Source organism: Aotus nancymaae, unplaced genomic scaffold (genome assembly GCF_030222135.1).
Source record: "Aotus nancymaae isolate 86718 unplaced genomic scaffold, 86718_ANA_hifiasm-v0.15.2.pri h1tg000032l_0, whole genome shotgun sequence".
Classification (NCBI taxonomy): domain Eukaryota; kingdom Metazoa; phylum Chordata; class Mammalia; order Primates; family Aotidae; genus Aotus; species Aotus nancymaae.
In genome coordinates, this window is record NW_026988445.1 from 18540936 (window position 1) to 18557881 (window position 16946).

Sequence of the window (16946 nt, forward strand, 5' to 3'; positions counted from 1 at the left end):
AGATAGGTATATTCAATATCCAGCTCTCTTTAGATGAACTGTTGAATATTCATTAGATACAGTGATTTTTTTTAATTTCTACTCATCAGAGGCAGATTCAAACCAGAACAAGTGCCACATTATTTTTCAAACAACAGATTCTCCACTGATGGAATCCAAGTGGAATGAATGAATATGAACCTGAACAAAACGTAGCTGCACAGTGTCGGGATTCCTCATGAAATGACTATAAAGCCAAATAGAAGCTCTGCCACAGGCTTCCTTTCCTCCTGTACCTCCCGGCTTGTCCTTCACAGCTCACCCTTAAAAATCTTTGTTTCCTGCCATTATTTGATATGAGGCTAACGAGAATTTCCTTCATTTTGGCTGGTTCGTCATTCTTTGTGGACTCTTGCAGTGACATTAATCAACTGTCACGTGCATGGGTTTTCTGCATCTGCTCTGATAATGGGCCTGCTTTTTAAAAAGTACACACAACACAGCCAAAGGAGTGGGCCCAGAGTGTGGGCCAGGGCAAGGGACACTGACCATAGTCAGAAAGACGTCTTTTATTTTCACTTATCTTACTGGTCTTTACTATGACCCAAAGCTTCCACAAAGCTCCATTTTCCCCATCTCTGTCCCACAACAGTATGTGTCAGTGTGGAGTAACTGGTCAAATAAAGTGGGATGTATAAAAACATTTCCCAAACCTGTAAACCTCCATGCATATGCTTGCATGCGCACACACATCCACACAATTATTACTCCCGTTACCTTGGAAAGCACCACTTCTGATAGTAGATACTAAGGGTGAGTCAGCATCTACTATTAGATGTTAAGGGTGAGTTCAGGTCTCCCCTTTAGCACCTAATAGTTCTCTGACTTTTTTTTGGACAGGATACTCAATGTCTCCAAGGCTTGACTTACTTATTGATAAAGAGAAATTTAGGGGGAAATTACCCCAGAAAATTTTATAAGAATTCAGCAGGTTAAAATACATAAAGTGCTTCCTTCATGGGAGGTCTATTTGAAGGTGTAGTAGTTTTGAAACATGTTCACAAATTCATTGATAGTCATCAAGTGCCAGAGCCTGGGGCTGTGCTTGGCTTGGAAAGGTCTCCAATGGGGGTGCAGTTGTGTGGGTGGGGTATTAGATTCTTATTATTGCATCACCAATGTGAAATAAATCTGTAAATAAGACTCCAGACTCTCCAGATGACATGGGCTTCCTGTGGCTGATAGAGACACCCAAATTTATAAAACAGAACCAAATGGCCATAGCAGGATGAGAGAAGAGAGGTCACACACTCCTCCATTCTTGGAAAGGCAGCTCTTGAAAAACATTCCACTTTCCAACCTGGAGCCAGAATGGTTCCTGTAACCAAAGCCAAGATAAACTGTGGCCCAAATGCCCACTCCCCAAGTCACCCAACCCTAATGTTTAGAAGAAACATCTGTCAGAGACTTCCGGTTTGGGGCTTGAAAACCACCCAGTCAAGCCTCAACTATTTCCAACAATCGGAACTGAGCAAATCTGAATCCTTCATTTGCATAAACAGACTTGATTGAGAACTGAGGCAGCAACCTTTTCTGACGATGTCGGACCCTTCCTTTGTTCTTGGAAAAGCATGCTGTCACTCGAATAAAGCCTGTGCCTCCCGCAACCTGCACAGTATTTCTTTTTTTTTTTTGAGACAGAGTCTCGCTCTATTGCCCAGGCTGGAGTGCAGTGGCTCGACCTCGGCTCACTGCAACCTCTGCCTCTTGGGTTCACGCGATTCTCCTTCCTCAGCCTCCCAAGTAGCTGGGATCACAGGTGTGCACCACCACACCCGGCCAATTTTTAGTATTTTTAAATAGAGACAGGGTTTCACCATGTTAGCTAGGATGGTCTCGATCTCCTGACTTCGTGATACACCCACCTCGGCCTTTCAAAGTGCTGGGATTATAGGCGTGAGCCACTGTTTCTGGCAGTTTTTTTTCAAAAAATGGAAAATGAAGCTCTCCCTTTTTCCTCTGAAGATTTCATGGTCTTTTGTTAACAGAAGTTACTAATGTAACAACTTAAAACTCTATTCCTTTATCAGGTCACAGTTCTGAAGGAAGCCCAGATATGGTGAGGCTGGGTGTTCTGCTCAGAATGGCTGAGCTCTCACCTGGGGGATCTAGGGGAAAATTCAGTTTCGAGCTCACCCTTATTCTCTGCTAAATTCAGGTCTCTGTGGTTAACAGACTGAGGTCCCCATTTCCTTGCTGACATCAGCTGGCTCTCAGCCCTATAGTCCATCTGCACCCTTATCACATAGCTTTCTCTCCTTTAAGTCTGCAAAAATGTGTTGAATCTTCAGGCTTCAAATCTCTGATTTCCTCTGCTGGCACCAGCCAGAGAAAATGCCCAGATTTTATGGTAAGGTCAGGCCCACCTGGATGATCTCTATCTTAAAGTCAAGTTAAGGTCATATAACATAACCTAATCACAAGAGTAGGAATCTTCTACTATATTCACAGTCTTGGGAGTTATGCATGGCACATACAGATTGAAAGGCAGGAAATCTGGAACGCCATTCTAGAAGTTTGCCCAAACCAGGTAGGATTGCTGCTTCTCCCATCAGTACCCCTGGGGATCTCTTAGAGCAATTCTTTCAGCTGGTCCTCTTTCCCCCAGTCTAGCTCTGTAACTTCAGGTGACCTTTGTAAAGAGAGGTTGATGAGACAGTGTCTGTGTACTTGACGTGGCACCACAGAATTGTGACCAGGGACTTCTCAGTGGGGCTTGGCTGTTCTAATATGTAGTATGTTGCACCAACTAATACACAGTTGTTCTTATTAGAAGGGGAATACCTAGTAGGTGAGTGACCTGCCCAACCTGCTTGGTCAAGCAAAGTCTTATGCCTATCCCGTGGGGACATTGCCTGAGGATGATTACTGGATGGTTACCTCAATAACCACCTATCCTTTAAAGCTGGGAAAGCCTGTAGGACTTTTCTGCTGCTCTGCCCCTGCTCTTTGCCTTCCCTAACAGTCCAATGCTGTCTATGGGAATACAGTTCATTTATTCACTCATTTGCTTAAGAAAACATTCATTAAATACCTATGATAAGCATGTGCCAGTAAATGCACAAACATTATCTCTGTAGCAGCTGGATTATTACAGTAGCATTCAGACTGGTCTTCCTACTTCTACCCTTGCCTTTTTGTCATCTATTCCCTACACACATGCCTGATGATCCTTTAAAAAAATTTACACAATGCCATTCTTCTGGTCAAAACCCTCTAATGACTTTCCAGCTCTGTTACAGTAAAAGCTCAAGTCCTCACCATGGCCTATAAGGCCTGAACCTTCTGGCCCCCTGGAGCCCCTCTGACCTCATCACCTATGCATCTCTCTCCTGCTCTGCTCCAGCCACACTGGCTTGCTTGGTTCCTCCTCAGGCCACGTAGTCCTACATCATCACCTCAGCACATGCCAATGCCTCTCTCTAGACTGCCATCCCCCCACACCTGCAGGGCTTGCTTCCTTCACCTCTCTGCTCAGATGCTGTATTCTCAGTAATATCCTGAGACATTCCCTGACCACCTTCTATAGAGTAGCACATCCATTTCCCTTTTCATTACCCATCCTTTTATTTTTCCTCCATGGCCTTACCACTCTGTGGCATTTTATTTATGTACTTGTCAATTTGTTTGTGTCTCCCACCAGAATATAAGCTATACCAGCACAGAGACTGTCTTCTTTGCTGCTGTATCCCCAGAACATACATTTCCTGGCACACAGTGATGGATGAATGTGCTGTAAATACCATGCTATATTCTGGCAATAAAGAGATGAATAGTGCAAGAGTCTTTAGATTTTTTTTTTTTTTTTGAGGTGGAATCTCATTCTCTTGCCCAGGCTAGAGTGCAGTTGTGTGATCTCAGCTCACTGAAACCTTCACCTCCTGGATTTGAATGATTTTCCTGCCTCAGCCTCCTGAGTAGCTGGGATTACAGGCACCCACCACCACACCCGGTTAATTTTTGTACTTTTAGTAGAGATGAGGTTTTACCATGTTGGTCAGGCTGATCATGAACTCCTGACCTCAAGTGATCTGCCTGCCTCAGCCTCCCAAAGTGCTAGAATTACAGGCCTGAGCCACTGAGCCCAGCCTAGAGTCTTGCCTTTGAAGGAATTCATAACTGAGAGGCAGGAGAAGAGGCAGATGCTAGCAATCATGAGGGTGCTGCAAGGGAAGGCCAAAGAGGCAGGGGCTGGGCCTGGATAACCACAAAAACCTTGCAGAGCAGTAGCAGTTGAGCCCATTCTGGAGGATGAGTAACGGGTGCCTGGGGAGAGTGGGAGGGGAGGCCTCTCACACACCCTCTCACTTCCCCTTGTCCCTCTGCTTCAGTCATGCTGGTTGGTGGCTGTCCTTGATCCCCAATGGCTAGGGGTGGAGGTGGTATGGACCTAGCTCGGGTCACGTGCTTCCTCAGAGTCAGTCACTGAGGCTGGGAAGATAGAATGATCTCATTGACCAGGTTTGGGTCATATGCTCCCCTTGGAGAATGAGAAGAGGGAGGTTCGCTCCTATCAATCACAGGGCCTGGGAGGAAGGGGGTTCCTAAAAGTAGAATTTAGTTGCTATTTCCATACAGTTAAATGAACAGCAGCCTGGCCAAACAACACAATGGTATCTCTTTCCACTTTGTTATTTTCACATCCACACTTTGTTCTGTTTTCAGTTTTCCTGTACTTAGGAAACTGTATCCTAAATATGCCAGAACTCTTGTTCTGTGTCCAGCCAGGAAGATGTCACCAGATGCCAGTAGTGGCTGGGTGTGGGGGACAGTCAGGCGTGCGGTACAGGAAAGGGTGGGGTGAGGGGTGTAAAGTCATCTCTGCTTCTGTTCTACTGGGTTACTGACAGGATAGAACATTGTTCTGCACAGAGATTAGAACCCAGGTATGAATGGCTCAGATTTAAGGTACAGACTGCATTAAATAGTCATTCTATAAAGACCGCTGAAAAGACAACAGGTTACAACAAAGTATTAGCCTTTGCCTTGTTTGTAAGAAGAAAATATCTTGTTTAACTGCATAAAACCTTTGGTTTACTTCCATATATTCCTTTAACAGTTTGATGACCATCCGTCCTGGTTTGCTTGGGATTGAAGGGCTTCCTAAGACACAGGACTTGCAGTTTAAAAGTGAGGACAGTCCTGGGAAAAGGGAGATATGAAAACAAAATAAACAGTGTTTTTTGGACTTTAGGATATTTATGATTGTAGAGACTGTAGAGTTGTATCTACAAACGGTTTTAATAAAGAACTGTACTGAATCCTACCAAAAATGAGGCTGCACCCAGGTGTTGTAGGAAGAAATCATTGTAATCACCTGTTCCTTAGGTAATTCTACCTTGTGTGTTAGCTCAGGCTACTATAAGAGAGTACCACAGATGGGTGGCTTAAACAAACAAATAAAATTTACTCCTTGCAACTCTGGAGGCTAAAGTTTAAGATCAGGGTGCCATCATGATCAGGTTCTTGGGTGAAGGCCCTTATCTTGGTTGACAGCAGTCTTCTCCTTGTATCTTTACAAGGCAGAGAGCAGAGAAATAGAAAGCAAGTTTTCTCCTGTCTTTTTGTAAGGGCACTAATCACATTCATGAAGGCTCCACTCTCACGACCTAAATACCTAATTGCTTCCCTAAGGCCCCACCCTTTAATACCATTACCTTGTGCTTTGAGATTTCAACAATATGAATTTGAGGGGACACAAACATCAATCCATTGGACGTTGATTAGATAAGAAGCACAAGTTAGATTCAGTATGGTACAGTACTTTAAGATCCTATTTATTTTAAAATTAGTTTACATTTATGTCATCTTTTGTTGTTAATCTCTAAGAGATATAAGCTAATTTGTTGTTATTGATGCCTAATAACACATAGAGGAAAGAAATTAAGCATCAAATCAATGAATTTTCTAACATGAAGATACCCGTGTAATCCAAATAATTCATTTTTCATGATAAAGAACATTCAACTTTGGAAGTCTTTTTTCTGTTTTCTGAGACATCAATTCACTATACCTGGATTGCATATATCTTTGAGCTACTGAAATTGATGCCAGAATTCCAGGCACAGCATCAAAACAAAATAACCCAACTTCCGGTGAGCCTTGCAAATCCAAACTGCTTTTCAGTGATGGAAAATGCTGCATGATTTACATTTAAAATTAACATTTTTGATACAAGAGATACATATATTTTCCCCCCTTTCTTTGGAAGCTCCTTCTATGGATTTACTTTGCTTTATCAGCTTTTCATTGTACTCAACATGCACGGAGTGCAATAAATCAAGGTAGAAGGCCCTATATTACCAGTTGAGATAATAAAGAATATATTGTTGTAATAATATAGCATTACAAATGTTGCAGAAATAATGGTGATGACAGCTATATTTTACAAATCTGACTTTGTTTTTTAGATAATCATTGGATTGACACATGTCTCAGGCTAACAGGAAACCAGGAGGTCCATGTGTGGACACAAACCGATTAAGTTGAGCACTCACTGAATTGCTTTCACAGCCAGGATGGGGAATGACTGACCACAAATCAAGTTGTACACATGTTAGACTGCAAGAGTTTACAGGTAAATATGGCCCAAGGCCACTGCTACGGCATTCGTTGGCTGGAGCATTTGCAGTGGTAAAGTGAGTCGAAGAAGCTATTTAATTCTTTGCCAGAGGAGATTCTCCAGCTAGGTCTGGCTTTGGTATACATTTAAATGTGAAGGAAAAGAGAGAAAATTGGGCTTCCTATGCATGGCTGAGGACGGGAAGTCTGCCTACACGAGTGGTTCTCAACCCTAGTGCAATTTAGGAACTTCCTGGAGTTTAGAAAGAAGAAAAAAGAATACAGATGCTCAGGACTCACCCAAGACCAATTACTCAAGTTAAACAAGATTTATGGGATGCCACTGTTTTGGACTAACCTCCTGTACTAGGTCCTAGCAGACTAGACCAAACCAGAATGGAGTCAATTGTGCCAAGTGCCATGTAACCAAAATGAACTTTGAAACAGGCCAGTTTTCCCAAAAAACAGGAGATCCTAGTCAACCTGAGTCAGTACACTAATAACGTCCAAACTGTTTTTACCCTATAAGGAAAATAACTTTGAAATACCCACCTTAGTTGTTTGTTTTGTTCTTCAGCCTTTTTTTGCCCATAAAGCCAACCTCCTCTGCGCAGCTCATTGGAACATTCTATCTGCTTTACAGAATGATGTTTCCCGATTCTAAATCCCAAATATAAGCCAGTTAGATTTTTTTTTTTTAAGACAAGAGTTTCGTTCTATTGCCCAGCCTGGAGTGCAGTGGCATGATCTCAGCTCACTGTAATCTCTGCCTCCTGGATTCAAGTGATTCTCCTGCCTCAGCCTCCCAAGTAGCTGGGACTACAGGCATGCGCCACCATGCCCAGCTAATTTTTTTGTATTTTTAGTAGAGACAGGGTTTCGCCATGTTGGTCAGGCTGGTCTAGAATTCGTGACTTCAAATGATCCTCCCGCCTCGGTCTCCCAAAGTGCTGAGATTACAGGCGTGAGCCACCGCGCGCGGCCGCCAATTAGACCTTTAAACTAAACTTGTAATTTTGTCTTCTGACACTTCCTATTACTGCAAGTGAAACCCAGGCATCAGAGCAAGTGTAAAACTCCCCAGCTGATTCTACTCTGCAGGAATGGCTGAGAACATAGTTGGAGTTGTACCTTGGCATCCCGCTTTGAGGAATGCTTCCAGGACCCAAACCTTCTACAAAAGGGCTGTCTGCAGCCTGGGGCAATTTCAGCTCCTAGGTGCGGGGTCCAGGGCAGCACTTGGGTGATGGCGCTCACTTGAAGCAGCAATAGTTTAATAACGGACGTTCTCACGCACTTATTTTTGCAAAAACCCCACAAAAGCCCAGAACCCAGAATGAAATTTAAAGATCTCACAACCTGCTCTTTTAGAAACTGCTGGGACACAGGCACAAACGCCGAGGGCTGAGTGCGCAGGCGCGGACTGAGGACGCGGGAAAAGGCGCATGCGTGGTCTTGAGGGCGGTGCTTCCGGTTGATGCACCGCTGGGGGGCGGGGCTTGCGACACGCGGTGGGCGGGTCCTGAATCGCGACCCTGGCCCGGATCTGACCTGGATTGCGACCCCCAACCCGGACTGCTACCCCGACCGCGACCCCTACCCCTGCCCACTCTCATGGCCCGGCACGTGTTCCTAACGGGGTCCCCAGGTAACCCTGCGGGGGTCCCCACCTCTGAGAGGTCGAGGGGGTGGGGGCGCGTGGGCTGGGGGCGACCCTGTGCTGTCGGGGAGGGTCCCCGGCTCCAGGGTTCCGGCCTCTGAAGTTCTCAATTTAAATGGCGGGCTTGGTAGTCTGAAGCGCTTATACTCCTTCCCGGAAAACGTGACTTAAACGACTAAGGGCCCAAAGGATTAGAACACACTTGTGAGGGGGTCCTAGACCGGCTTCCTGATGAAGGGCTGAAACCGCAGGGGCCAGCGGCAGCGGTAACTCCTTACTGCAGTGTTGACATTGTGATCTGCACAAACGGTATTTCAAGAGATCAGCAGCAACCGCGATGTGAAGTGGGGATGTTTGATTTCTATTGATAGTCACAGGTACTTCTTTATTGTGGCTCTTTGCTACATTCATAGTGCAAAGAAATAGGAAATTTTCTTTGGAGGATAGCGAAATTGAAGATGTAACACCTTTTTCCTATCTAAGTTCATCCCCCTATCCCCATCCCCATCCCCATCTCTATCCCCATGAATTCCCTCCAGCTGAGGCCACAGGTGGAGAAGCTTTGGTACCTACAGGAGCCCTTCTCAGACGCTCTTGCTTGTTCCTGTTGCTGTCCCCCGCCCCCATGTCTGTCAGATCCCTCAACCCTGTGGCCTTTGGAGTTCTCATCCGGGAAATAGGATAGCATTGAGGTCAGATGAGAGATGTAGGAACAGATGCTTTTAAATGAAGGCGCTACCCATGTATCAAGCATTACTAAAAAGGACGGGTAGGAAGGTGGTGGTCACATCAGATAGGCTAAAAAATAATGGTGGACTAAAGGGCTTCAGCTCCTTTGCAAGGCAAATCTACTTTTGAAGTTTATTGTGGGCTCAGATATCAAAGACTGTAACCCTGGATCTAGAATTCTCTTTTACTTTATTTTAATGTATATGTTTAGCCTTAAGTAGCAAAGGCTATACCTAATATTGCAGACTTTGGAATTCTGTCAGGCATTGGAGGGGGCAAATGGGACAGACGGTGAGGAGGAGGAGGAGGAGGAGGAGGAGCAGGAGGAGGAGGAGGAGGAGCAGGAGGAGGAGGAGGAGGGTGGTTTGAGAAATGCCTGCTATCCACAGTCACTCCTAAGTATTGCAAAGAACTGTTTTCTGAAAGTTGGTTTGTCAATCCTTTATTTGAAACATGGAATTCAGTTTGATACTCGGCAGGCTGACCCCAAGATATCTATGTGTTTTATAATGGAGGTGTCCTGATACCGATTGTATTGGTGGTGATTCTTGTTTCTGCCTTCTTATCAAAGTCTTCTGTAAACTAGTTGAAACACTCAAATAATTCTACAGTGTAGCTCTCTTAAACCTGACCTCAAACCCACACACCTGTCTTTTCTCCTCCTCTTCCTCATGTAGTTACAACATAATTTTCATTAGTCAGTGTTTATAGTATTATGGCTATGTAAAGATAATCACAACAGAGCCACTTAGTAACTTTTTTTTTTTTTTGAGACAGAGTCTCGCTCTGTGGTCCCAGGCTGGTGTACAGTGGTGTGATCTTGGCTCACTGCAACCTCTGCCTTCCGCGTTCAAGTGATTCTCCTGCCTCAGCCTCCCAAGTAGCTGGGACTACAGGCGTGTGCCACCACACCCAGCTAATTTTTTTTTTTTTTTGTAATTTTAGTAGAAATAGGATTTTACTGTGTTAGCCAGGATGGTCTTCACCTCCTGACCTGGTGATCTGGTGGCCTCGGCACTCCCGAAGTGCTGGGATTACAGGCGTAAGCCACTGCACCCAGCCGTAATCTATAATTTTTCCATTTATTTATTTATTTTAGAGACAGGATCTTGCTCTGTCACCCACGCTGGAGCGTAGTGAAACAATTATAGCTCACTGCATTCTCAAACTCCTGGGCTTAAGTGCTCCTCCCGCTTCAACCTCCTGAATAGCTGGGACTACAAGTGCATACCACCATACCCAAGTAATTTTTAAATTTTTTGTAGAGACCTGTCTCTTGCTGTGTTGCCCAGGCTAATCTCCAACTCCTGGCCTCAAGTGATCTTCCCACCTGGGCCTCCCAAAATACTGGGATTATAAGTGTGAGCCACCTAACCCCTCCTTCTTTTTCTTCTTATTAAGATATGGTCTTGCTCTGTCGTCCAGGTTGGAGTGCAGTGGCACGATCTCAGCTCACTGTAACCTCCACCTCCCGGCTCAAACAATCTTCCCACTGAAGACTCCCTAGTGGCTGGTACTACAGGTGTGCACCACCATGCCCTCTAATTGTTCTTTTTTTCTCCTTTTACACACAACTTTTTTTCCCCATTAGGATTATTATCCGATGTTTTTATTTGCCTAGTTTCTGTCTTCTCAACATGTTCAGACCATCAGGTAATGTCTCCTCTCAAAGAGCTCACTTTTTGTTACATATCCTCTTAGTACCCCTGGCACTTAGCATTTTTTCCCATTTCCAACTGTCTGTACCTATGACCCATCTTGGAGGGCTTTCTCTGGTCCCTGGAGCCCACTTGACCTGCACACAGAGCAGGCCCGAAGAGCCAGGGAATTCCTGTGTCCAGGAAGTAGCCTTCAACCTGTGATTCGTGAAAGTTAGTTGATAAATTCCCTACTTCCTCACTCCTCAGACAGGGTAACTGAGCCACTTGCCCTGACTTGTGCCTTAGGATTCCCCAGTGGGATGAAGCTCCAGCTGCCCCCAGTGGAACTTGCTTGATAGTGCACCTCGTGCTGGTGTCTTCCTGTCCCTCCTGACTTTCTTCCCTACCAGCCCATCATGTTGTCAGCTTCCCAAGTTAAACTACCTGCACTTGAACTTTATCTCAGGGTCTGCTTAGGGGAGAACCAGAACCAAAATAATTCCAGAGCTTTCTGATCTGTTTGTGCCTGGTATACAGCTGTCATCTCGACGTCTCTGGGTCATTTCTTACCCAGACAGCATTGGGGTAGCAGCTTAACTAATGAAGAAAAAATTAATTGAAAGAAGATTCCTAGAGCTGAAGAAGCCAAAAGGAACTTGGTCCAAATGCTTCCTATTTATTGCTGCACTATGTGCTACACAACATGCAGTCCCCACAGTATACCCTTCGGGAACAGGAATAGTTACCGTTGCTCCGTTTTATCTTTTTCAAAATATAAACAGCGTTGTTTTTTTTGTTAGGATAAAAGTAAGACCCATTCAGTATAAGAATTTAAAAAACCAGGAAAGTTTTAAGGAAGAAAGTGACAATTACAGGGAATTTCAACTTAATAGAAATCATCTCTGTAAATCTTTGTTCTGTAATCTTGACATTATTTTCTCTAGACACATATGTACTTTGCCATTTTAAAAAAAAACATAATGGAATGGTTTCTGCTATTAACTTGCTTTTTTCATATATTATTATCATATATTGTGGTCTATTTTCCATGCTAATAAATATACATAAGCAATATATATATATGTTTATGTGTATGTGTGTATTTTTTTTTTTTGAGATGGAGTCTCGCTCTGTCACCCAGGCTGGAGTGCTGTGGCGTGATTTTGGCTCACTCCAACCACCACCTCCTGGGTTTATACAATTCTCCTGCCTCAGCCTCTTGAGTAGCTGGGTCTACAGACGCATGCCACCACACCTGGCTAATTTTTTGTACTTTTAGTAGAGACAGGGTTTCACTGTATTAGCCAGGATGGTCTCGATCTCCTGACCTTATGATCCACCCATCTCAGCCTCCCAAAGTGCTGGGATTATAGGCGTGAGCCACCATGCCCAGCCAGCAATATATTTTTTAGTGGTTGCATGGTATTCCTGTGTATTTATGTGTTATTATATACATGGTGCTGTGAGTTAACATTCCCTTACTAATCAACATTTAGGTTGTTTTCAGTGTTTTGCTATTATAGAGAACATTGCAGTGAATGTCCTGTTGCACACATTTTGTTGACACCTAGTCATGAACTGCAGGGTGCCGTAGTAGGCATGTTGAAATTGCCCTTCGGAAAAGGAGTACTAGCTTACACATTCAGCAATGCCATTACTTGCATTAAACAGATTCTTCAGTGACTTTCCTAAAGCAGTTGTTACTGAGGGCCAGGGCTGGATTAGAATTTCATCATTTTATGTTCTACACAGTTCTCCTACCAGCCACCTGCTCACTGTGGCTCACTGTAGCCAGAATCCTCTTGGGTTGCTGTTCATGTTCCAGAAGGCCAGGTGCTATTATTTTAATGTGAAGTGTGAAGATAGATATATTAAATTAGAATAATGGATCATATTTTATGTCAAGGAGGGTTAAAAGAGTGGGTAGTCCTAGAAATAGCATGATTTACAATTCTGTAGTGTCTGAAAATAGCTCACTTGCAGACACGCTAGTTTTCTCTTTCTTCCATTGTTGGTTAGTCATGATGCCACTTAAATCCATATTGGGAACAAGGCTCATATTTTAAAAAGCTGTTTCTTCATCTGTAAAATATGCATAAGGATGGTAACTGCCTCAGAGGATGGTTGTGAGGACTTAACCAAGAAAATACTTCTGAAGTGGGCTAGAATAGTGTCTGGCTCCATAATGTCAGTGATTAGTATTACTATATTAGGTAGCACCTGTTGGTGCTTGTAAACCCATGAGTTCATCAGAGTAGTCGACTGGCCGGGCTGGATGAAAAGGAAGGGTCAAGGTGGGGAGGATGAGAGGGCGGAGGTGCATAGGTTCAAATTAGGGAAGGTGTGGGGATAAGGTGAAGAAATGCTTAGAGACTCTGGAGAAGATGATGTTGGACCTGACAGGCTTGCTGTTATGAACAAGTTTGAAAGTGACCATTAACAGGGATGTTAATGGTATTTAATAGACACGTTTTCAGGAGATATAGCAATGTAAATTGAGAGAGGAGTAAAGTGATTTTTCCACTGTTAAGTGTAGGTCCGTTTGTAATCTCTTGAAAGCTGAAATCTTAAATTCCCAGCCCCTGACTCAGGTGTGACCAGTGTTACTTCCTGGGCAAAAAAATGAGAAGTGTAAACCATTTCACAGGATGCAAATGGAACGTGAGAATATCATCAGAAACCACTCAGTTCGTTCTGGGATTGTGTATGTGCAAAATTAATAGTGTTTCACAATTTAAAAATAAACCAAGATATCATTCATATTTTTATTATGCTTGTTGAATTATGCTTGAAATTAATCATTTTAACACCTGGAGCAATCAAAATTAAATTGAAGTTAATATTCATAAATCCATTTACAGCCCATTTCTCTACCCACTGTAATTGCTGTGTCAGAGTCAACAAGTGCTGTGTGTGCTCTAGCGAGGGAGTGATTACTAATGGGCTTTTCTTCTTTTTTTTCTTTTATTTTAGGGGTTGGAAAAACAACATTGATCCAGAAAGCCAGTGAGGTTTTAAAGTCCTCTGGCGTGCCTGTCGATGGATTTTATACAGAAGAAGTCAGACAGGGAGGGAGAAGAATAGGATTCGATGTCGTCACGTTGTCCGGCACCCGGGGGCCTTTATCTAGAGTTGGGTACTGATGTTTCATTTCTGTGTTGTTTTATTGTCTAAGCTCCCCTTCCATCTGTGCTTTGGGAGCTTTTCAACAAGAGCTAAATTCACCAAAAGCAAATACTCAGTTGGGTTCTTGGATGCCAGTCTGCTTTCCCTTTAGGTTGAGAGTTTCTCCCTGGGCACAAGGTTGAGCCAAATGATCTCATCTATCCTGAAGAATCTTGGGCCTTTAGGGATTTCTCAGAGAAAGAAGACAGAATGAAACCATCAAATGAAAAAAAGTCATATTTTACTTAAAACTTATTCACCAAGTTATAAACTCCGCTCACTTTATAATTCTTAGTCCTGTTTCTAGTGCCACTTTTCAAAGACTGTTGATGCAGTAGCTGCTTGGAGCTTATAGCCTTGCCATAACCGCAAGGCCCATTGTTGGAGGTCATTAGGGTAGGTCTGTTCAAGAGAAAACCTGATCAGCTTTGCAGACCACCGCATTTTGTGTTGGTCATTTTTAAGGTTGACTTAGATATGTGGAATACCAGAGGCTCAGTGGAGCAGCTAAAACCCAGAAATCAGTACCGGAGTTTTTCAACAAAGAACACAATGTCTTTTCCTTCAGGTTACAGCCTCCACCTGGAAAACGTGAATGCCGAGTTGGGCAGTATGTGGTTGACCTGACTTCTTTTGAGCAGTTGGTGCTCCCTGTCTTGAGGAATGTGAGTATGTGGTTTCTGCTTTTTGAACCTATCTGCTCTTAATGCACTGTGGGAGTGGGAATTGCTAGCCATGGAAACAGAATGCCTTTTGCTCTTAAAGTTCCCAGTTTTGCATTTTACAGTTTAAAAGTCATCAGGTGATTAAGTCTTAATAAGGATAAACAACATAATTTGCTGTCACTCTGAGCTACAAGTAAATTCCTATAAATTCAATACACATAAATATTTTATTTCAGAAAGGCTCTTGATGCCCAGGTGCCAACATTCCCAAAGATAGGTCTTTCCTCTGTCTTCTCACATTCATGTCTTAACCTGATTTCACAGCACAACAAACATTTAGGAAGAAAAAATGTCATTATATAAACATAATAAAAAAAGTGCCTAGCAAGTACTGTAAGCAGTTAAGACATTTTATCATTATATTACCTTTTTCAAAAAAGAAAAAAACAATTTTATTGACATCTTACAACGTCTTCCTTTCTACTTTTAATGCCTTTTATTTCATTTGCTTGCCTAATTGCCCTGGCTAGAACCTCCATTACAACATTGAATAAAAGTAGTGATAGTAGATATCCTTGTCTTATTCCTAATCTTAGGAAGAAAGTATTTAGTCTTTCACCATTATGTATGATGTTAACTGTGTCTTTGTATAGAGTTTATGCAGGTATATTTTGTTGAGGATTTCTGCATCTGTATTCACAAAAGATACAGTCTGTAGCTTTCTTTTCTTGGGATATTGTTGTTTAATTTTGGTATCAGGTTAATACTGGTCTAACAGAGTGAGTTAGGAAGTGTTTCTTTCTATTCTAATTTTTGAAAGAGTTTGTGAATGATTGGTATTAATTTTTCTTTGAATGATTGATAGAATTCACTAGAGAAGCCATGTGGGCTAGGTTTTTCTTGGTGAGAAGCTTTTAAATGACCAATTCAATGTCTTCTTATAGGTCTGTTGATTTTGTATGTTTTGTTGAGTCAGTTGTGGTAATTTGTACCTTTTAGTAATTTGCCCATTTCATCTGAAGTATCTAAGTTGCTGGCATACAGTTGTTCATAGATTCACCCATAATGCTTTTTATTTTGTAAGATTGGTGGTATTGTCACTTCTTTCATTCTTCATTTTAGTTATTTAAATCTTCTCATTTTTCTTGGTCAGTCTAAACGTTTGTCAATTTAGATGATCTTTTCAAAGAACCAATTTTTGTTTTATTGATTATGTATTGTTTTATGTACCTATTTATCAAATGTTAAGTACTGCGTATACAGTCATGAACAAAACAGACATGTTTTCTGCTCTCTCAAAACTGTTAGTCTAGTGGGAAGGGTAGACACTAAATAAATTTATACTTGTCATTAATGCTGTGACAGAAAAGAGCAGGGTGCTGTGAGAGAGAGGGACAGGAAGAACTGACTTGAGAGCAATGGACCAGGAAAGAGTTCTGAGAAGATGACATTTAAACAAAAAGGAAAAAGTGAGAGGGCACTGGAGAGAGAGAGTTAGTGTCGGGGTATTTGTATGTGTCGGGGCGGGGAGGTCTGGGGATAATATTCTAAATGGCAGGAACAGATACGTTAAGACCTCAGAGCCCTGGAGCAGGAGCAGGTGAAGAAGGTGAATTTGGTGAGGTGGGGGCCATGTGATGCAGGGCTCTGTGGACCATGTTAAGGAATGTGAGTGTTATTTAATCTTTTATAGACTTACTACTTTGATTTGTGAAAATTAAATGGTACAGACATTCAAAAACCAATTATAAACCATCCAGAGGTTTCCATGGCACCAAGGAGTCCAAGGTCTTTCTAGTGGCCAAGAAGACCCTGTGATACCTGGCCTTACTAACCTCTGACCTCATCTTGCCATTCTTCAGCCACACTTGTTCAATCACTTCCCACACGTGTCAGCCTGACACTCCTTCGCACTTGCCATTTTCTTTGGTGAGCACACTGTCTTCTAAGATCTTTGCCTCAGTGTTCCTTGGCATTCAGAGCTCAGCTGAAGTATGTAGTGGCAGTTCCCCAAAGGCTGCTGAAGATTTTAGCTATAGCCTGCTGAGGATCGTTCTAATCTCAGAGGGCTGGTGGTATCTTATGGTCTGTTTCAGCAGGGGGTTGTGCTTCTTGGAACCCAACAAGTTCTCCTTTTCTTCCTATCCCCTATTTCCTCCTCCCACTTCCTTCTTCCCTAATTCCTTCCTTTGGAACTTTCCCTCAGTTCCTGTGCTGGGGACTTTTGTGGCCGATGTGTTGTGGAGGAGCAGAGAGCATGGTACTTTTCTTTTGAGTTTTCCTATCACGTACGTTCCTCTCTACTTAAACGTTCAAAACACAAGTGAAATACTTGAAATGAAATTCCAGGTGAAGATTCTGGTTTTAGGAACTGACTGCGTCAATGCAAAGAATTTTTTACTTAACCTGCTCAGACAGAGTAGACCAAATCCTGGGAGAAGAGTGTGCACAGGTGCTTAGTGTCTAGCTGCAAGATCATATAAGAGA

The 16946-nt window shown here is 42.9% G+C and overlaps 1 protein-coding gene and 1 long non-coding RNA gene across 3 annotated transcripts in view; one reads left to right on the top strand and one right to left on the bottom strand.

Annotated features, from left to right (window-relative positions):
- The window catches only part of LOC105722374 (uncharacterized), a 51816-nt gene extending 43869 nt beyond the window's left edge, over window positions 1-7947 (bottom strand). The window contains exons 1-2 of the long non-coding RNA XR_001108562.3: window positions 7732-7947; window positions 7153-7260 (exon numbers count right to left, since the gene is read on the bottom strand). This is a non-coding gene — a long non-coding RNA (uncharacterized LOC105722374). The remainder of the gene's footprint in view (window positions 1-7152; window positions 7261-7731) is intronic.
- Window positions 7948-8098: 151 nt separating this feature from the next.
- Window positions 8099-16946, top strand: part of NTPCR (nucleoside-triphosphatase, cancer-related) — a 28110-nt gene continuing 19262 nt past the window's right edge. The window contains exons 1-3 of one of the 2 annotated variants that reach the window (XM_021677334.2): window positions 8099-8248; window positions 13603-13765; window positions 14363-14463. In XM_021677334.2, the coding sequence (XP_021533009.2) occupies window positions 8215-8248; window positions 13603-13765; window positions 14363-14463 (298 nt within the window). In that variant the 5' untranslated portion in view covers window positions 8099-8214. The remainder of the gene's footprint in view (window positions 8249-13602; window positions 13766-14362; window positions 14464-16946) is intronic. The other variant, XM_012459872.3, reaches the window with a different exon arrangement.